At 39.0% G+C, this 22,143-nt stretch overlaps 1 protein-coding gene across 4 annotated transcripts in view; it reads left to right on the forward strand.

Moving 5' to 3' along the window:
- The window catches only part of DROSHA (drosha ribonuclease III), a 72,010-nt gene that overhangs the window by 21,381 nt on the left and 28,486 nt on the right, over positions 1 to 22,143 (forward strand). For all 4 annotated transcript variants that reach the window (XM_051609297.1, XM_051609299.1, XM_051609300.1 and 1 more), the window contains 6 exons: positions 817 to 898; positions 2,166 to 2,240; positions 5,564 to 5,733; positions 11,393 to 11,517; positions 13,394 to 13,493; positions 18,928 to 19,035. In XM_051609297.1, the coding sequence (XP_051465257.1) occupies positions 817 to 898; positions 2,166 to 2,240; positions 5,564 to 5,733; positions 11,393 to 11,517; positions 13,394 to 13,493; positions 18,928 to 19,035 (660 nt within the window). The remainder of the gene's footprint in view (positions 1 to 816; positions 899 to 2,165; positions 2,241 to 5,563; positions 5,734 to 11,392; positions 11,518 to 13,393; positions 13,494 to 18,927; positions 19,036 to 22,143) is intronic.

The following is a 22,143-nucleotide window of genomic DNA, read 5'->3' on the forward strand; positions in this document are numbered from 1 at the left end:
GGTGAAGTCAGTTTGTGATATAAATTGCTGCAGTGGAACAGCATGTGTAGGTACAGAAACACCCTTGCATATTACTGAAAGGATGGGATCAGTGTTTAATTTAGTCACAGATATTTACATTTTCTTTCTAGTTACTTCTCTTTGTTGCTCAGCAGCATGTAAATCTATGCAAGAGCCCTGGAATTCCTCAGGAAGATTAACATGATCAAAGCAATAAATTTTTTGTTACTGAATCTGCTCCATTTTCTCCAAATCTTGGTCTAAAATAGTAAATGGCCACCAAGCAAAATAGGGAATCTGACATTTATTTTTTGACTCTTGATCAACTGGCTACAACGCTGTTTGCACACATCTTTACTAATGCATTCTTGCAAAATAGATTGTGTTGTTTGGTTTGGAATTTATAGCTGGTATAAACCACATGCAATTTGTATTAATGTGGCCTGATTTTATTTCTTAAGGAAGGAAGGCTTTTTAAGTTCCTTCATTTCTGAATGAAAGCTCTTTGCTTTGGAGAAGCTGCTTCCCCACTTGGTGAGAAGACTATAATAATTTCTGCCTATAAGGTTGATTTGGGCATTGACTGAAGAATCTTCGTTACAAAGTTTTCTTGACAATGCTTTCTTCAGACATCACTGTGTGGGGTTACAGTAGGTGATTACAGATACTGTTCCAAAGCCCAGTGTCCTAGTGGTTGGCAAATAGGAAGACTGATTTTTTTTCATTGTTTTATTTAAATATAAGTGAGTGGCATTATTTCTGTTACAGCTTTGTATAGTTATAATTCTGGTGTGTTGTTTTTTTTTCTTTCCCCAGAATTTTTGTGTGAGAGGGCTTGAGCTGTTCTCTTCATATCTATTCAGAGATATTTTGGAGCTCTATGACTGGAATCTTAAAGGTAACATTTACAGGGGGAAAAAAAAGCCAAACATACAAAACCCCAGTTAATTGCAGATTTGGAAGTAGGACTCTATCTTTTTATGGTTTTGGTTTCAAAAAGAAAAAATTCAGTCCTGGGCTTGAAAGAACAAAGTCAGATGCTGGTTTGTGTGTGTCCTGGGACAGCAAACTTTCACGGTGTTCTTCAATAAGATGAAATATATTAGAGTTTACTCATGTGGGCTGTAGCAATTAAAATGCACAAACATGGATTTGTATTCTCACAGATACACTAAATTAATTCCTTAATCCAAGACTGTTTTTCTTAATCAAACAGTAAATATTGTATGTTTAATATTGCATAGCATTGTGTGCATGGTATTTTGAAAGCCAAGGTGTCAGGTAACTATTCTCTCTTTTTACAAGCTACCAAACAAGTTACTCATATGGTGTTTCTCTACAGCCAACTGAGAAAACAGTGTCATACAGCTGTAGAGGGATAACATGTCATTATAGCGAATGTTTTCGACTCAACAAGATGAAAATCCATGTTTCTCTGAAGACTGCAACAAAGGAGACTTTCAGGGATGATCCTTCCTTGGTCTAAAAGAAAACTGAGATTATCAAAAGAATTTAATTTCAGAATCTGTATGTGTGTTTTGTTGTCTTAGCTTTGTTTATGGGGATGTGCTCTGCACTTACTGCAGTTAAATAGAGGAGCATTTTGTGTAGCCTTCTTTGATTTGAAACTAAACGTTTTCTAATACCATTGTCACTGGTTATGATTATTCTTTCTTTTTTAATGCCAGCTACTTACTAATTTTGTTTTTATTTTCATGCAAGCTTTGGATGATGAACTGAGAAATAAGAAAAACACAAAATAGCAATATTTCCTTGTTATATGTGTTATTGTAACCAAAAAACAATGCAGTAATTGGGATGGACTAATGAAGTAGTACTTATGTCTGTCAGACTTAAGTGAATTGTTTCTATCAAACGTTTTTTGTGTGTATCACTGTTGAAATACAACTATTTTTGTGAGATTTTTCTTATTTTTAATGTTTTGTAGCTTTCTTTGAAATAGTCTAGGTGGAAGCTTTCACTAGAAGTTATTTTGTTCCTCTCTGCTGTGCATTACTGTTACTGTTCAGTTACTTCTCTGATTGAAACTTAATGCTCTATCAAATGTAATCACTGTTCACTGATTTGATCTGCAGCAAGGTTACTTTCTTTTCTCTTGTTTTGCAAATATGTTCATAATTTTCTATATTTTTTTCATATTTAAGGTCCTTCACTTGACAGTGATTCTGTTTGTTGCCCCAGATTTCACTTCATGCCACGATTTGTGAGATTTCTTCCAGGTAATGTTTGCATTATGTATCTATGGAAATTAGATCTAAAAAAAAACAAACCAAAACACCCCCCCCAAAAACCACTACCAACAGCAATAAAACAAACCCCAGAAAACTCCCCAAAGAACCTTATTACAACTCAGTGTACAGTTTAGTCAATCTAGAGCTCTGGTGCTTCCATTTGAAGTCTCTTGTGCTCACTGGCAACATGGTTTATTCAGAACAGGGATTCAGATGGTCAGGTCATGTCTCGTGTCTAGGTTTTGTCTCTGTCTTGGGGATTTTAGGCAGTGCTGGGCCATCCTTGTTTTGTCCTGTGATTGAGCTGGGGCATTTGAGAAGTGCTATTACCTAATCTCACATGTGAAACTGAATTTCATGTCCCTTTTGCTCTTCAGGATGCCATGTGATTATATTAAAATCCTTGATGTGCAGTTTTGAGGGGGTCAGCATGATTGACACCCCTGAGCTCATGTTGCTTTGATTGTTTCATTCTTTATCTTAATGGAAGCTTAGACCTTGCAGCAAACAGTGAAAGACAGAAAAACACCATTCCAATGCAAGTCTCTAGGCTGCCAGCCAAAGACAAGCTTCACTGTGGAGCTTTACGCTCATTTTGAGTGAACAGCTTATGCAGGCATTTAACACATTTGAAGATCATAGAACAGACTTTCAGTTGATAGAAATGTCTTGGCTTCTTTGAAAGTGTGTCCTGCTGAGATCCTGCCAGTGATTGTTCCAGAAGGGTTGTGTGGACAGGAGGATGCATTTCAGCTGCTGGACTGAGGGAGCAGATGAGACATAGAACAATCTTCATCAAGAGGGCTGTGGCCTGGAGGTGCTCTCTGCTCTGGGATTGGAGACTAACTTATTTGGGATATTAATTGTAGCTGTAGCTAAATGAGGTTTGTCTCATTACTGTGGAGAGTACTGATGGCTAGATGACTGTATTTCAAACTGTTGTTTCTTCCTGGATACACAGAACTGTTCAATCAGAAGCAGAGCTATGGGGCTTGCTAGCAAACATTGATTTGGTTCTGCGGAAGCAATTTACAAAATAAGCCATCAAGCCACATGTGGCTGATTAGCTTGACCTCATCACAAAATGAGAACAAGTTTGACCTGCCTAGCTTATGTAGCTTGAGGGTGTTTTCCTGTTAGTTTGGCATTTTTATATTCTGATTGGTTTTATTTTAGTTTAGAAGTCAGCTCTTTCTGTGCTGTTGGATTATTTACTGATAGGGAGAGATAAGGCTCTGTAACATGTATTCCTATGTGCATTCCTCATATTTCTGCATATATTGTTGCCTTTTAGCATCTTTATGACAGATTGTTTGCAATTCTGTTTGCATTTTGTGTTGATTATTTTTTGAGATATCCTTGGAGATTTTTAATTTCCAGAGAGTGGGAATCTGTTTCCTTCAGGTATGCTTGCAGAACATTATTTATCTATGTCTTATCAAAGAAGATACACTGGTGCAACAGATCACCACACATCCATCAACTTGTCCCTTTAAAGATAAAAATGAGTTGTGGATTTCCCATCCCCTCTGCTTATCTTCCTTTCTTATTTTTCTAACATGGTCCAAAAATACAAGGTTTGGTGTGTCAGGTTTTCTATGTGGATTACTTAGAGCCTTTGAGGTAGCTTTAAGCTGGTGATACCAGGTTTACTGAGTGCTGGGCTGCATAGCATGTAGAATAGTTGCTGTATTGTATTAATTGTCATAGATTTTGATGATGATAAATGTATTAAGAGAGTAAAAGACTAAGAAGAAAACATTCTAGGTCCCAAATACTGCATGTGCTGACCCAGGATACTTCAGGCCTCTCCTTTTCAGCACAGCTATCTATAGCAACCTGTACCCTTCTAGTACATGGTCATCAGGGAGTAAGGCTACACTTCGTTTTTGGTCATTGTTGGACATGGGCTGCCTCTTGAGTAACGATATAATCTAGTCATTGAAAAAGACCTGAGTCACTCTTTAATTTGAAGAAAAATTCTGCACATTTTTAAATCTACCTCTGTAGCTATCGAAGTATTTTCTGTTCCCGGTGAGGTTTGAGGTGTATTTTTCCCATTTGAGATTTCCTTTTAGGGTTTGAATGAGGTTAATTGTTCTAAGAGGCCAAGTTATATCATTCCCTTTCATCTTTTCTGTACTGTAGTGCTGCAATCCCAGCTGAAGTAAGAGGAACACTTGTTTCTGTGCATGTCTTGTAGAGGACATAATTTTGCTGAGCACTGCTGGTATGCAGCAGTTCTGCAAGGCTTTTCCTGTCTGCCTGGGGTCTTATTTCTTGTGCTGTGGCTTAATTCCCTATATTGTTCTAAGGCTTTACTTCTGTTTTTTCTCAATTCCTTTTTTTTTTGTCTGTGTATAGTGATAGCAAGTACTCAGTGGCAGGACCATGTTGCTCATGCTCCCTGGGGAACGTAAATCAATGTTTGTGCTCTGTGGGGATGAAACTTGAAGATGCCTCCACAACGACAGGTTGATACTCTGTTGTTGAAGAAGGAGGTTGGAGAGATCTGTGTCAAAATCGAAACACTGTAGTAATGTGTCTTACAGTTTTACTCATATGAGTGGACATACTGACTGGATTTGAATAGTCAGTGTCTTCTGAGTGATGGTCTGTTAGGACCCTCATTTATCTTTCCTGTTTGCATCTTCACAGCTGTAACTGGCTACCTGGAGCTGGTCTGATGTTTATTATATTGTCGTCCTTCATTACAAGCAACCTTTGCTCTGGATGTTTCCTGGGATCTCAGAAGTATTTAGCAGTTTTCACATGCCCTTGATTCATTTAGTGACAGAAGACAGCATGAGGCTCTTTAGTCTTCATTACTACAGGTGTAGCATGTAAGCACTACAGATGAGTTTAAAATGTGAGGATAACTTACTACATTCATCCAGAAGTATCCTGTAAAATTTTGCGTATTCTTTAAAAAAGCTGCATAAATGCCTAAAGGCTTTTTAAACTACCATTGTAAAAAAATAATACAAATGTAAAAAGGAAGACATAACTGAACAATGTAACTGATTGTTCTCCCTACTAATTTTAAAGTTTTTCCAGAAAAGTTAGAAACTTCAGCTCTACAGTATGATGAAACTGTTACTCTTGCCACCATTACCATTATTGCTTCCAGTTTAGCAAAGTGTTTATGCATGTGCAGTATTCATCAATAACACATTTGTCTTCATATATGTGATGTTGCTTAAGTATTTTGCATTTTATCTTGCTCATCCAACTATTTCAGGAATTCTGCATATCTTCTTTCTTGCTTGTGCTTTAGGATTGAGTATCTGAAATGTGTTTATGTTTTTAAGATGGAGGAAAAGAAGTACTCTCAATGCATCAGATTCTTCTCTACTTGTTACGATGCAGTAAAGCTCTAGTGCCTGAAGAAGAGATTGCTAACATGCTTCAGTGGGAAGAATTGGAATGGCAGAAATATGCAGAAGAATGCAAAGGGATGATTGTTACCAGCCCTGGCATGGTAGGCCAAGTATTTCTGTTTTATGAACAACCCAGTGACTTATACCTGTGTTTCAGAGAGTCTGCTAAAGGCTGAATGGAGAACGGAAAAGATGACCAGTGACAGTTGCAGATTTCTATAGGAACAGTTTATTGACTTGTTCCAAACCTGGGAAGAATTGCACTCTCTGATGCTCTGCTGAAGGGCAGATTTCCAGATGAACACTCTTTCAGTGTGCATGTTAAAAGGAATGGCTATATTTTATGTATGTGAAACTGTAGTTTGCTCTTCTGCTTTCTTATTCTTAGATAGTCTTTATGTGCATAATCTCCTCTTTTCCCTGACACAGGACCTGAGAATTAATAACTATTTGCTGTTTTCTTTCATCTTCCTCTTTAAACCCCCTTACTCTATTTAAAGTGCTCTATTCAGATTCTGCCCTGAATATGGAAAAGATGTTTTCTGCATATGTTGGTTTTTCACATTGTTTCTATGTTGCTGTCACTCACTCTGAGGAGTTTTGTGTGCATTAATGAATGCATCCATTAATTTTCAGTGCCAAGCTTGAAACCCCTATGGCCTTATTATTTTTGGAACAATTAGTATTTTAAAGCATATGTTCTCTGAACACGGCTCCTTTCAACTCCAGTATTTATGTGAATTTAACCCATTTTCTGATTTTCACGCTTAAGAAATGTGGGTCACAAAAATAGATGATGTCCACTAAAAGTTGCAGAGTTCTGTTTGGTCAGTATCAAAAAGTGGTAACTCAGTAGTAGAGGCATGTTTTGGACCTAGCATTTTAGACTGCCATGCAGTTTTCTCAGTTATAATACCTTCTTTCACCGACTTGGTTTTCTGTCTTTGTTTATAGCTCAGCTTCTTAGCTTCTCCAGAAAAAGTGTGATATCATGCCCAAGAGGAAATTTAGTTTCCTGACTGGAAAACCTGTCCTCCAAATGGCAGCCAAGATGACTTTCTAAATATATTTTTTAAGCTAATATTTGTAAGCATGACAGCATTACAATTAATGAATTACTTTGATTTAATAATAACTTCAGCAGGGTAATTTATTTTTTCTTTTATTTCACCGAGTGTTTTCATTCTGGCTAAAACTTTTTAAACTAAAGGGAAAATAAGATCATTTTGGGAACACAAAATACAGAATACACATGAACTCTCACCATGGAAAATTCTACCTGAACTTGGTTAAAACTGAGTGCTAAACCAGAATCTCATAACAGAAATTGTTAAAGACAGCCATAACTGTTTAGCTTAGCCTACATTGCCTTTTTTTTCTGTGAGACAAGGAACACGCAGCGCACAAGTTGTCAGTATCTGTATGGTATACGCTGACATAACTTTGGTGGTTTTGCTGAAGATATGCTGATTTCAGGTGGCTGAAAAGATGCTTTTTTGTTTAGCACGAGTGCATACGTGCTCCTTCCTTGTGTCACTGAAATGTACATGTCTGTATGCACAAGGCAGTGCAGTTTGTGAGTAGTAGTGTGCATTTTGAGATTTTGTGTGATTTTTACTAACGAACTTTGTATTCTACAAGACAACTCTTTTAGAGATGTGTGTGGACATCAAAATACACAAGCATAAAAGAAATCTGCAAATCTTTGAAATGTTGTCATGTTGTAAGACCGTCATTAGAACATGTTTTTCTCCAAAGGAGATTGCAATGACTGCTGAGTTTGTGGATTTTTTCTGTTCATTGCAGCATATTCTGTTGAGAATGAAAGCAAGTGAAAAGCAGTATGAAAGTGTTTTCTATGCATTTTAAAACGTTAGAAAATAAAACAGTTCTGTTATAGAGACAATGTGAAGCTGTTTTAGAAAATGACAGCTCTTCAATTCATTTTGTCCACTTGACACAACAGAGTAAAAAACCACTAAATTTTATTTTGCTGCTTTCCTCCACAACATCACTTCAGAAATAATTAATCCTCTTGTGAGCAGATCTAGGTTTTATATATGCCTCACTTTAAAAAAAAAAAAAACAAACAATACTTATATATGCCTGATGGAGAATGGATAACATTTTGATAGGCACATAAATCCCATTTACTTAACAAGTAAGAGTAGTTCAGCATGATTTAAAAACATTTAATTTATTCATGGTGTTTCATTAGTTCAGTGAAACTTTGTTTTGGAATAGATTTAAAGATTCAGCAATTACAATCCTCTTCAATACTTCTCTCTTTCTAAAATATTGCTGCTTTTTCGCTAGGACAAATGTATGTGTGTTTTAACATACCATTGTCTTACATCTACATGCAATCTCATCGTGTCTTTGTCAGCAAAGCCTTGATTGATAAGCTTTGTAGTAGGAAACAAAGATAATGGACCTCTGTTCTGTTCAAATTTTTTTTGGTTTTGATAAGATTTTAAAAGCAATCTTCTGATTATTAGATGGTCTCTAACTGCACTTTTTAAAAGAACAGGGGGGTAAAATCTGTAAAAGTAACATCTAATTTGCTTATGTATTGTCTGCTGGTACACAGCTTATACTGTGTTTCTTTATGGTGCTGTTGATTCATTTTACCTTCAGAAACAGCACCAGAGAGGCAGCTAGTGTTCACTGTGCTGAAAGAAAGAAGCATAGCCTAGATAAACCACTCTCATTACTGTCTGTTAAGGAACAATTGTGATTAAGTTTTAAACAAGTATTTTGTCCTGGTTTTACCAGGCATCCTATGAACAGCTGTGTAACTGAGTGACAAAACTAGAAGGCAGTGCCATATAAATGAAGAGAAAGTCTGGTTTTGATCTGGAGTGATCTTGAGGCTACCTGTTTCACACAGACCCTCCTAGAGGTTTAGTTAAATGAAAGCTTTTGTGCCTTCCATACTTTTGAGGATCAGATTGTTTCTATTTAAGAGTCTGAAGTGTGAAATATCTGAATAGGAAAATATTGTCTGCAATTTTTAAAAATACATTGATTATAATTGGTGTACTGAGTATTTCTTTGTATTCTGTTAATCAGACTTTGCCACCTTTGTTCTGAGAGGAGTTGTCATATAGCAAGGCTGCTTTTTTGAGGGGTGGGAGATGGGAGAATTTTCTATAGTTGAGATGGGAGAGCCAACGAAGAACTTAAGTGAAGATAAAAACTATTCAAATTGGCTTTGTATAAACCCCACAAAACCAGATAAATTTCAGGACTTTAAGCCCTGGTTTAGAGTACAACATTCTGCCTGCTACAAATCCTCCCGTTTGTCATTAGATTCTATTCTCCTAATCTCTTTATATTGGAAGTACTGTGGGGTAAACCTTTTCTTTTTTCTTTTATTTATATTTTTTAAAACCTGGCAACATGAGCTAAGTAACTTTTTTTTTTCATTTCTCTATTTTTCATTATGGAGATGTAACTTTGTGTTCAGTCATCATGTCCAAAGGAATGCTTATAAGCATTTTTTCCTTGGAAAATGTTTTTCTGTCTGAATGTCAAAGTTTTAAGTAGGTTTTTGTTTTTCTAGAATAGATTGGAAATGTGGCCACCTGATGAGGCTTGTTTTTATTTCTAGAATTGGCTTTGCTTGTCCATGTGGAAAATTATTCCTGTGAACAGTTCTAGCAAGGTGGTTTTGAAAGGTGAAAGCTTTGTTCTTGACACAGGTTTAATTGTTTTCTGAATAGAATGGTGGAAGCTGTTTCTTTAAGTCTGAAACTCATCTGTCACCATCCAATATTCGGATATGTGGCAATTTTTATGATCTTGCCAGGACAAAACAAAGATAACACAATATCAGGTGCACAAATAGGCACTGGGGCTGGTGTGTGGTCTTACGAGAGATGGGGCAGAACCCCCTTGCTTTCTAACGCTCCTCACCGCAGTGGGAGGCTGGTGCAGCTGGACTCTGCCTTCCCTCTCCTGATAGGAGCGGCATGGTAGCTGCTCCCTTTGTTGTCTGCCAGGATGACCTGTGAAAAGCTTTAAAGGTGATTCCAAATGGTGAAATTAAGATGCAAACAAGGTCAGATGTCACGTGCACAACAAACTTTACTGGAGTAACACAACAAAGTCCCTAGAATGGATAGGATAGGGAGGAGAACTGAGAGAAAAAAGAAAGGAGAAAGCAGAGATACAGAGGACAGCAAGCAAGAGAATCGTTACCACCACAGTCCAGTGACATTGTAGGTGGGGAACTGCTTCCCTGTGCCCATAGTGTCCCAGATTTTTATACAGTTCTTGCCCACTGAACCCCCACTTTTCTGCCTGTACAGGGGAGAAAGTCCTTCTATATTTTCTGTGCTCCTCCGAGATAGGAGGCAGGATATGGTGCTGGGGCTGTGTCCTGCAGATAGTCTTTGTTTGGCTAATTAATAAGATCAGCCATTGCCAAACAGGAGGTTGAGACAACTGATTAGTTTATTGCAGTGGAGGTTCAGTCCTACGAGGCAGCTTGAGACTGGCACTCTTTATCTTTTCCTGCTAAGTTGGTGGTCTTCATGAATTCTCAAGGCCTGTTTATCACTGGATATTCTGCTCCATCGCCAGCTGAAGAACTTCTTTGTCTCCAACCTCAGCATGTCCCACACTAAACTCCCCAGTTCTCAGGTACACACCTGGGGTGGGGGGGGGGAGTAGAACAGTTTGGTGGGTTGCTGAGACATCTCTTTAGTCCATCAACAAATCTTGTTTAACTCTAGATGTATCAAGACAAACAACAGATATACTGAGTGTCTAAGTAAACCACTTATCTCTTGGATTGTGCAAGACAGGCACTATACATCCTGAATGTCACACCATCTTTAAGAAATTCACAATGCTAAATTAGAAGTTTTGAGGTGCAGGTAACTAGAAGTAATGCCCTTTTTCTGAAACCTTAGACAAGCAGAAAATATTTGCCTCATCCAGCTGATTGCAAAGCGGGGAGTAAACAGGCACATAACAAAGCAGCTTGCCAGGTAATGGAGAAAATGTTTGCTTGGAGACAAACTGCTCCTTCAACTGAGTTTTAAAATACGTTAGATAAGTGATCTTGAGCTCTGTAAGCAGCGTGTCTTCTACAGAGATGTGCTATTACTCATTTTCTGTGTTTTTAGAGGTGAAGCAAAAGTTGCCTCCTTCTACACTGTCCTTTTTAACTTTAAAAAGAAGTTCTGTTTCAAAGTGTGAAAAGGACAAAAGTCTTCTCATTATACAAAACTGTGTTCCTCATTGTATACATCAGCTTTGGAGCCTTTTCTAAGAGCAGCTTCACAGACTTTTTTAATGGTATTTAGTCAGTGTGATTGAATGGATCTAATAATGGCTTCACTTGCATTAGGAAATCAGGAACAGGACTAAAATTAGGTAACCTGATCATAGCAAGCTGTTCAGGCATGTGGCAGCTTGGATGCTAGAATGCTAATCCTGGTATTATTTTCAGTTTGATGTTTGACCAAAGAAAGTTGTTTTAAGTTCTCAGAAATAATCAAACTAAGTTTCCTGACTTGTAAAATGAGAATAAAAATACTTCCTTTTTTCACTGGGAGAGCTAAGTCAATTAACTTTGTTTCAGTCATTGGCATTGCCAAATATTCATTAGAATACTAATGATTAGGTTTAGGTTTCTTATAATAGGATTGGAATATTGCTGCTTTGTGGTTCCTGGATAGTATAGGCCAGATGCAATACATTTTCCATGGAGGTTTTGTCGGTTAAGTATCTTTTGTTTTTTTCTCCTAGAAACCCAGCTCGGTTCGTATTGATCAACTGGACCGTGAACAGTTCAATCCTGATGTAATTACTTTCCCCATTATTGTCCACTTTGGGATACGACCTGCTCAACTCAGTTATGCAGGAGATCCTCAGTAAGATGTTTTTCCTTCTATCTTTTTGTTCAGAAACTCATTACTGTTTTCATTTGTGGTTTAAATAGCACTTGTTTCTGTGGTTAATTGAGTCCAATATAAAACTTAGTGCTTATGGCATGGGACACCAGCTCTTGTAAATTAGAAAATATAAGGTATAACTTTTTTTTTTTTCTGGCAGGATTCAAGATCTGCTGAAGTAAATGTGCATGCATGTGCAGTATGAAATTTCTAAACCTGAGATCAGCAATGCTAGGTCAAACCAAAGGTTCTCAAGCTCTGTGTTACTTCTCTGAGGGGCCAGTTGTGGTTTTGAGAGAGAACAGTGTAACAGGAAGAGAGAGGGGGGGACATATTTACCCAGGCTTCCAAAGGTCTGTAACACATGGACTTCTGCGCTAGAGGATGTACTGAGATGATTTTGTTTGAACAGCTCTGAGCAGACCTTCCTTCTCTAAATTTCTCGTCACTGAATCTTTTTCTGCTGCTGACATGGTGAAGATTCTATTAATCACTTCTCCAGTTCTAGTACTATTGTGCATGAGGACTTTTTGTTTCAGAGCTGCTACTCATTTAATTAGATCTTCATCATATCAGTGATCATATCAGGGATTGTTGCTGGGTCCAGTCCTGTTCAACATCTTTATCAATGACCTTGATGATGGGTCAGTGTGTCTTTTCAGCAAGTTTGCTGGGAGGATTGTCTGATTCACCTGAAGGCTGTACAGGTATTCAGCGAGATTTGGACAGACCGAAGAGCTGGGCGAAGAGGAACCTAATGTGGTTCAGCAAGAATAAGTGTAGAGTCCTGCACCTGGGAAGGAATAACAAAATGCGCTAGCCAGTACAGGCTAAGAGGTGATCTGCTAGCGAGCAGCTCCGTGGAGAAGGACTTTGAAGTCTTGGTAGACAACAAATTATCTGTGGGACAATAAGGTGTCCTTGTGGCCAGAAAGTCCAATGGTATCTTGGGATGCATTAAGAGGAGTGTCTCCAGCAGATCCAGGGAGGTTCTCCTCCCCTTCTTCTGGGCCCTGGTGAGACCTCACTTGGAGTATTGTGTCCAGTTCTGGGATCTCCAGTTCAAGAGGAACAGGGATCTACTTGAGAGAGTCCAACGGAAGCTACAAGGATGATGAAGGGACTGGAACACCTGCCTTACGAGGAAAGGCTGAGACTTGAGGCTTTTCAGTCTAGAGAGAAGACTGAGAGGGAATCTAATTAATGTCTATAAATACATGAGGGCTGGGTGTCAAGAAGGCAGGGACAAGTTCTTTTCGCTTGTGCCCTGTGACAGGACGAGGGGCAATGGATTCAAACTCGAGCGCAGGAAGTTCCACATCAACATGAGGAAGAACTTCTTTACTGTGAGGGTTATGGAGCACTGGAACAGACTGCCCAAAGAGATTGTGGAGTCTCCTTCTCTGGAGACTTTCTACACCTGTCTGGATGAGTTTCTGATCTGCCCTAGTTTTTTTTGGTCCTGCTCTGGCAGGGGGATTGGACTTGATGATCTCCAGAGGTCCCTTCCAACCCCTAATATTCTGTGGTTCTGTGATATCTTACACTTAATAATGAAGAATATAGACGTTTTCTGTTTGGTTTCTTCATGGCATTTATGTTTCTTGCACCTTGCCCTATCCTTATGTCTCCTCTCTGCTGCTGTGTCCACTCTGCTGAAACAACTGCAGAGACATGGTCATCTCTTTTGGAAAATGCTTTAAGAATTTATTTTTTTTCTGGAGCAAAAAGATACTTGTAGGCATTCTGTGTATATATGGGTGCATTGCTAGTAGCTGCTGTGTTCATAAGGACAAATTATGATAAACCTTTGTTGTATCAACCAAAATATCTGTTTTCTGGTTTTGTCCTACAGATACCAAAAGCTGTGGAAGAGTTACGTGAAGCTGCGTCACCTGCTGGCTAATAGTCCCAAAGTCAAACAGGCTGATAAACAGAAATTATCACAAAGAGAGGTATGCTTGGCCTTCCTATAGCTGGTTATTGAGCATGGTGATTCAGGATGGAATAAAGCCATATCATAGAATCATAGAATGGTTTGGGTTGGAAAGGACCTTAAAGACCTTATAATTCCAACCCTCCTGCATGGACAGGGACACCTCCCACTAGACCAGGTTGTTCAGAGCCCCATCCAGCCTGGCCTTCAACACTTCTGGGGAGGGGGCATTCACAGCCTTCCTGGGCAACCTGTTCCAGTGTCTCACCATCCTGACAGTCAAGAATTTCTTCCTAATATCCAGTCTAAATCTACCCTCTTCCAGTTTAAAGAAGCTTCCCCTTGTCCTCTTCCTGCAAGCCCTTGTAAAAAGTCCCTCTCCAGTTTTCCTGTAGCCCCTTCAGGTACTAGAAGACTTCTATAAGGTCTCCCCATAGGCTTCTCTTCTCCAGGCTGAACAAACCCAGTTTTCTCAGCCTGTCTTTTTCATGCCCTTCTGGACTTACTCGAACAACTTCATGTCCTATTTGTGTTGGGGGTCCCAAAACTGGACACATTACTCCAGGTGGGGTGTCACGAGAGTGGACTAGAGGGGTAGAATCTCCTCCCTTGACGTTCTGGCCATGCTACTTTTGATGCAGCCCAGGATACTGTTTGCTTTCTAGGCTGCAAGTGCACATTGCCAGCTCACGTTGAGCTTCTCATCATCCAACACCTTCAAGTCCTTCTCTTCAGGGTTGTTCTCAATCTATTCTCTGCCCAGTCTGTATTTGTGCTTGAGATTGCCCCTAACCACATGCAGGTCTTTGCACTTGGCCTTCTTGAACTTCCCGAGGTTGGCATTGGCCCACCTCTCAAGCCTGTCAAGGTCGCTCTGGATGGCACCCTTTCTCTTCAGTGTGTTGGCCACATCACACAGTTTGGCATCATCAGCAAACTTGCTGAGGGTGCACTTAATTCCACTGTCCATGTCTCTGACAAAGATGTTAAACACTGCTGGTCCCAGTACCAAGCCCTGAGGAATACCACTTATCACTGATCTCCACTTGGATGTAGAGCCACTGACCACTGCTCTTTGAGTGCAACTGCCCACCCAATTCCTTATCCACTGAGTGGATAAGTCCATTTGTGAAGTCCGTATCTTTCCTATTTAGAGTCCAGAATGTCATGTGGAACAATGTCAAATGCTTTGCACAAGTCCAGGTAGATGATGTCTGTTGCTCTTCCCTTATCCACCAGTGCTGTGACACCCTCATAAAAGGCCAGCAAATTTGTCAGGCATGGTTTGCACTTGGTGAAGCCATTTTGGTTGCCACCAACCACCTTCAGCTTTTCCAAGTGCCTTAGCAGAGCCTTCAGGAGGACCTGCTCCATGATCTTTCCAGGCATAAAGGTGAGACTGACTGGTCTGTAGTTCCCTGGGTCTTTCTTTTTTTCCCATTTTCCCCGTGTTTTCCCTTTTTCAGCCAGTGGGAGCTTTGCCAGACTGCCACAGTTTCTCAAATATGATGGAAAGCAGCTTTTCAGCTTCATCCACCAGTTCCCTGAGGAGCTGTGAATGGATCTTGTCAGGTCCCTTAGACTTGTGTACTTTCAAGTTCTTTAGATAGTCTTGAACCAGCTCTTCTCTTGCAGTGTGGAGATCTGCCTTCTTACAGGCTTCACCTTTGCCTTCTGCAACTTGGTTTGTGTGGCTAGAGCCCTTGTTGGTGAAGACTGAGGCAAAAAGAGTCATTGAGTATCTCAGTCTTTGTGTGCCACATGACGAGGTCTCCTGTTTTCTTCTGGAGAGAGGGCCCACATTGTCCCTAGTCTTTCTTTTATCACTGACGTACCTGTAGAAGCTTTTATTGTTACCCTTGATGTGCCTGGCCAGATTTCGTTCTGTCTGGGCTTTAGCTTTCCTAACCTGACCCTTGGCTGCTCAAACAATTTCATTGTACTCCTCCCAGGCTACCTGTTCTTGCTTCCACGCTCTGTAGCCTTTCTTTTTACGGAGTGTCCAGGAGCTCCTTGTTTATCCATGCAGGCCTCCTGGCATTGTTGTCTGCCTTCAACTTTGTTGGAATACATCACTCCTGAGCTTGGAGGAGGTGATCTTTGAATATTGACCAGCTTTCTTGGGCTCCTCTCCCCTCCAGGGCTTTATCCCATGGTTTTCTACCAAGCAGATTCCTGAAGCGATCGAAGTCTGGTCTGAAATCCAGGGTAATCAGCTTGCTGCGGACCTTCCTTGTTGGCCTAAAGATGCTGAATTCCACTATTCCATGGTCACTGCAGCCAAAGCTGCCCTTAAGCTTTGCATTGCCCACCAGCCCAGCCTTGTTGATGAGAACAAGGTCCAGCATAGCACCTTTTCTCATTGGTTCCTCTACCATTTGGAGAAGGGAATTGTTGTCACTGCATCCCAGGAGCCTCCTGGATTGCTGGTGCCTTGCTATGTTGTCCCTCCTACAGATATTGGGGTAGTTCAAATCCCCCACAAGGACCCAGGCTTGTGAATGTAAAGCTGCTCCTGTCTGCCTATGGATGGCCTCATCTGCTTGGTCTTTGTGGTCAGGTGGCCTGCAGCAGACACCCAGTATGATATCACCTACACCTGTGTTCCCTATAACTGCCCTGTTTATGGAAACAATAGAAATAGATTTTCTTTTCAGGCTGCTAACACTGATTTTATCCTTAGTTGTTAGTAAATGGATTTTTTTTTTTACAGCTGTCAGACTGCAAGCTTTTTATCTTATTGTAGAAATTATCATTATAGAACCATAACTTCTTTATAGCTGTTGCTATTAATGGTTTCAAGAATTAGCATAGAAAAGAACTTTATTTCAGAGTGCACTTTTACCTTGCTCATCATTTTAAACATTTCTCTTCTGAGATTAAAACTGCCATACCTGTGCATGGTTTTAACTGTAATTTATTAGGCAGTCTTAGTGACGTTCCTTAAGATCTTCAAGTAAAAATCTTCTGGTTGTTGTTTTCAGTAATCTTTAATGACAAATGAGAGATTTGTTGAATTTTTGTCCTTTTTTTTTTTTTTATTCCCTGAAGTGATGAGCAAATAAGCATTTCCTAGGTGCAGATGTTCAGCCAGTTGGGAGTTAAAATCAGAAATATAAAATCACCTAAATATAGACTAAAGCAGCCTGGTTTTGGGTATTGGTTCTTTTTTGTTGTTTTGGGTTTTTTTAAAATCTTAGACTGAAGCTTTGAATTTGGTGCATCTCTACCAGGCAGTCTTTAATTGGACAACTTACATAAAGAATACATAGAGGGGAAATTATCTTCTTGGGTACCAGATCGAATATAGTTAAGTGGTGCTATTTTTTTATGTGTTGATTAGAAACCCTGGTGACTGATAGAATCATAGAATATCCTGAGTTGGAAATTACCCATACGGATTATCAAGTCCTATTTCTGAGTCTTCCCCACTTTATGGGGATTGTGTAGCCTTGGTTTGATACATTTGACATTAGACCTGATCTTTGTGATTACTGCAAAGCATCGTATGCTGTTGTATGAGCAGCAGTCTTAGTTAATATATTATTTATATCGATATTAAATAAGTCCTTAGCTTTCTTACCTTTAAATGGGACAAGCACAATGTTGTGACTTAAGTGTGCCACAGTTGTAAGGAAGAAAAATTAAAACTGTCCTTATAGGAGAGGATTTTCTTTGCTACAGCTTTCTGCTCTCAGAGCAAGTAGAAGGGAAGACTGTTGTTTATGAACATCTTTTCATTAGGGGCTAATGGGTGACTTATCTGTAAAATAGTAGTGGATTGAGTGTAGGAAGGTGATTATGTTTTGCTTCAAAAGATAAAATGCTCCTTTGATATTTATCACTTACTGTGTGGTGTGCTGATTTTTATTTCTAAACTAGCATAATGGGTTTATCAAGCCACCTGAGAGGCACATGGGGCTGAAGGAGAAGCTTTATGCGAGCATAACCCATGTATTTTGCCAATGGATGTGCCAGTAACTGCACCTGAATGTATACGAGCATTTATAGATTGAGTTAATATATTATGAGTAACACTGGAGTGCTCCTGAGGCAGTCGGCCTGAAAGTACAACTAGGTTTAGCAAACACTGTAACACTGGGCTCAGAAAACATCTGATGGTGCAGCCTTGAAATGCAAATTTTGGACATTGTGCAGGGGTTCAGTGCTGTAATCATCCCTGTTCCCTCTGCCACTGATCGTTTGCTACTACAAGAGTATGTGATGTTAGTGTTTGTGACAAGGTTGTGCCTCGGGGCTTTATTCCTCTAACCTAACTTCAAGCATTTACAGCAGGTGCATAAATGAGGACCTAAGGCTCACTTTGAAGTCAATGGAGAGAGAAATGCATTTTTTTAAGCCATTTATCCCCCTTCATTGAATATAAAAGGAGCTAGGGCTAACTAGCCTCCTACCCTAGACTCTTCAGTATTGTGGTTTGCTAAATCTGCATCTGAATAGATATGCCTCTTGGAACCATACAGTGTCTCTGCAGAAAAGAAGACACAGCCTGTTCCTGCCCAGAGGTGCTTACAGCCTTAAGACTGGAAGCTGGGAAGAGACAGCTTTGAGCAAGGGCCTTGAAGTGAGGGGGAGGGGGAGGATGGGTTGAAAAGTTACGTGCTCTGAAGAAGGAAAAGCACTGAGAGAGTCTCTACCGTTAGTGCATCCTGTGTTGGGAGCTTGTATACCCAGGGGCCTTTGTAATACTGGAACCTTGAGATCCTGATGCAGGGGTGATTTATTCTAGCTTGTTTTCTTTCATTCCATTTTTACAGAAAATAATTTCTTTTCATAATTCTGTCACTTTTGTAATTTCTTGAGACAAATAAACTGTTTGCACAACACCAAACAGCCAGCGGTCAAGGCAAAACAGATTTTTTTCTTTCTCAATTTTTAATTGAAATAATATTGGTAGATTTCATCATAATAGGCTTCAGGACTTGAGAATGCTGACCCCTTTCTCAGACTATGAGTACTGACTGTGTTGAACAGGAACTATTTTGAAGTAGCCAAGATGACAAAACAAAGCCTTTAATTTACTTAGTCTGTTTTATTTCTACTGAATGCTTCAAAGCAGGAATACCATGGTGACAGACTTGAATGAAGAGGTTCTTTTGTATGTAGGGGTAAAGAATGTGCTTTCATTGTCAGGACCTTAACTTGCTTGTTTATGTATCATCTTGGATGTATGAGTTGGACTGGTTTGTTCTGTCATTTGCAGTTAAAAAAAAAATGCATTCACCTCTGTTATCTTCTTGGTCGACCAGAATCCTCTGTCTACACTGTACTCCAGCATATTTACCACACTGGCAACTACAAGATGTGGACTAGTCTTAGAACCTGCTCACCAAAACTGAACCTTAAACGGGTACTGTGAATGCACACATGTGCATTGATACTGCGCTGTTGTAGTAAGTTCTTCACAGGAGCTCTGTTCTCTCCCTGTCTAGGAAGCGCTGCAGAAAATTCGTCAGAAGAACACAATGAGACGTGAAGTGACCGTCGAGTTGAGTAGCCAGGGATTCTGGAAAACAGGGATACGCTCTGATGTCTGCCAGGTGACTAAACCATAGAGATGTCTGATATGTTTTCTTTCTTGATAGCTATCATTTACCTCTTGCAAGGGTTTGCTGTGATTCTAGTCTGAGGAACCAAATGGAAATTAATACCTTTGCCTTAATTGGAACTGTTGATTTAGGAAGGTATTCTATTGTCCTGTCCACCCCTCCACACACAGAAGAAGTTTTTAGTTTTGCCACTGGTTGATTATCTCAAGGAAGAGGGGGTAGGAATGGCCAGCCTGAGGCTGGAGGTCAGGCAAATGTTGAGTTTAGTGTGAAGCTTCCTCCATCAGTTGGGTTAGTTTTAGTTCTTTTTAATATATTTTTCTGTGTATTTATTTTTTAAAAACAATTTTCCTGTGATCTTTTTACTTTGAAGAAAAGAAAGAAAAAAAAAAAACAACACCACAACTAAGTTTTGGATTAAAACCGGTGACCCTCAGCAGGAAATATCTTTCATATGCATGACATCTTAAAGTACAGATCTCTGCCAGATCCTTTTCTAAAGAAGTTTACACCATCAGCTTTGCGATATGATAAAAATGAGTGCAATTTTTATAAAATATTGTATTAGTAAAATTTGGATAGTTACAACAACCAAATAAATGTGCTAAAGGTGTATACTTGCATCATTTTTCTTACCTGTTGTTTCAGAGATGTTATTTAACAATTAAATACGTACAATTTAATATTAACAATATGAAGTATTAAATTTGGGGGCTGCTACGCAAAGGTATCATTAGAAATCCCACCGTTATCTTAGAAGTCTGGTAAGGCCAAAGGGGAAATGCTGATAACTAAAACTGCTTTTCTTCTGTCTGCAACATTTGTTCTGATTCTACTATTGCTTCTGAAGTCGAAGAAAGTGAATAGAATATTATCTTCTCAAATGGCTGAGGAAAATTACGGACCTTTTTAAAGTTTTGTTGTGAACTGTATCTATTGTTACAAGTAAAGTAAACAGTGTAAATTTCTAATTTAGAGGCTTTGAAACAGTTTTGTGTTATTCATAGTATCTTCTGTGATTCATCTCTTAATGTCTTGCTGGATATTCCGGTTTATTTTGTTGTTGAAGGAAAGCAAAACACCAAAGAATGATGAAAGTAAAAGCTATTTTGTGTTTTTGTGCCCATCTGTAGCCATAACATCTAGATCAGCCAGTTCTGGTAGGAAGAACCCTGTTCTGTAGAGGCTGTGAGTAGTGAAAACATGTTTGTAAAACAAAAGATTGCTGCTGTTGCTACTTGTTTTTTACCAGATTAGACTAAAATTAAATACACATAAATCAACCTTGTGGGCAGAGCTGAAGTGTAGTAATTTAGAGTTAATACTTTTAAAAGCATTGCCATTTAGAGGTTTGAAACTTTTAAATGACTCTGATAGCTTTTAGCTGCTCCAAGTTCCATGTAGTTCAACTCCAGTAAGTTCTAACTCCTGTAGCTATATGGTGTCAGGAGACTTTTTAAAATCACTATTCATTCTTTAGCCTAATACAATTTTTAAAGCATGTTTTTCATATTTGTATGAATAGATAAATACATAAAATACCAGAAAAATCAAATACCTATAATCCAACATGACACACATTAATTGAATTAATCAAGTATTTAGTGCCATGAAGGCAGCACTTTGTCAATATAACTACAAGAGTGAAATTAAAGGCCTTCTGTGTGCTCCTAGGGTTATGTCAATTCTTTGTTTACTGCACCACAGCTGTTCAAAATCTAAAACTATATTTTAGTCTTCAAACTTAGGGCCACATGTATCGGAATAAAGAATATTAAACCTTGCTTGAGGGACATTTTCTGATGAGTTCAATGGAACGTGCAAGCAGGAAAGCAGAGTGTTCCCATGAAACAAGTTCTGGTGGGTTTTTTGTGTTGGGTTTTTTTGGTTTTGGTGTTTTTGTGTGCTGTTTTGGTTTTTTTGTGTTTGGTTTTTTTTTTTTTATAATTAATTCCTTCTATGAGGGAACACTTAGGAAGCACACCTGTACAGTTTATATGGAAATAAGAGGGGTATTCCCCTAGCTTGTCAATTACCCTGCAAAAATTCTAAAATAGTGTTATAAAATTTCACTTACACTTACTCAGTTTCCTTGAAGTGGTTTTGCATTTTTCTGCCATTCAGAAATCAGAGATCCAGACAGTCCTATAAGGAGCAACTGAGGGAACTGGGGTTGTTTAGCCTGAAGAAAAGGAGTTTGAGGGGAAACCTTATTTCTTTGTAGAAGAGCTGAAAGAAGGTTGTAGTGAGGTGTCAGACTCTTTTCCCAAGTAGCAAGTGATAGGAGAAGAGGAAGTGGCCTCGAATTGCACCAGGGAAGTTTTAGATTGAATATTAGGAAAAACTTTATTTACTTAAAGGCTTGTCAGGCACTGGAACAAGCTGCCCAGGGAAGTGGTTGAGTCTGAGTCACCATCCCTGGTGGTATTCAACAGATGTGTAGATGTGGTGCTTAGGGACAGGGTAATAGACTTGGATGTGTTAGGTTCATGGATGGACTCGATGGTCCTAAGGGTCTCTTCCAACCCAAATGAATCCATTTTTACTTTCCAGCTGTGTGTTCAGTTCTCAAGAATTTTGCAGTCTTTTGCTTTAGCAGAAAATAATGCCATTGGTTACTCTTAACTTCTCAGTCTTATTCACCAGTTTGTATTTTCTGCTGCTCTTTCTTTAATGACATGCAGAAATCCATAACATTTATTCCCTAAATTATACATCATCTGCTTTGTCTGCTTCTTTTTCTTGCATCTCTCCACACTGTACACTCATCTTTTTAATTATGCACTTTCCTCCTTCTGAAATTAGTAGTGATAGCCCTCAGATTTTGATTCCCTTAAAACACGTCATTCTTTTGAATGCATTCCTGTCATGTCACTGATATGAATTTTTAGAAGAACTGAAGTTTTATATCAGTGTCACAAAAATGGCCACATGCATAAATTTCTTTAAATACTGATTTCTCCTGAAGCTCTTGCTTTTCAATCTTGTGCAAGATTTTTGGTGTTGATATACTTGTACTACTGTATTGATAAATTATAGTACTTGCTTAATTCAACCCAGATCCATCCAAAGTCAGTATTAGAGTATAATTTCTGCTTT

This window comes from Apus apus, chromosome 2 (genome assembly GCF_020740795.1).
Source record: "Apus apus isolate bApuApu2 chromosome 2, bApuApu2.pri.cur, whole genome shotgun sequence".
In the NCBI taxonomy this organism is placed as follows: Eukaryota; Metazoa; Chordata; class Aves; order Apodiformes; family Apodidae; genus Apus; species Apus apus.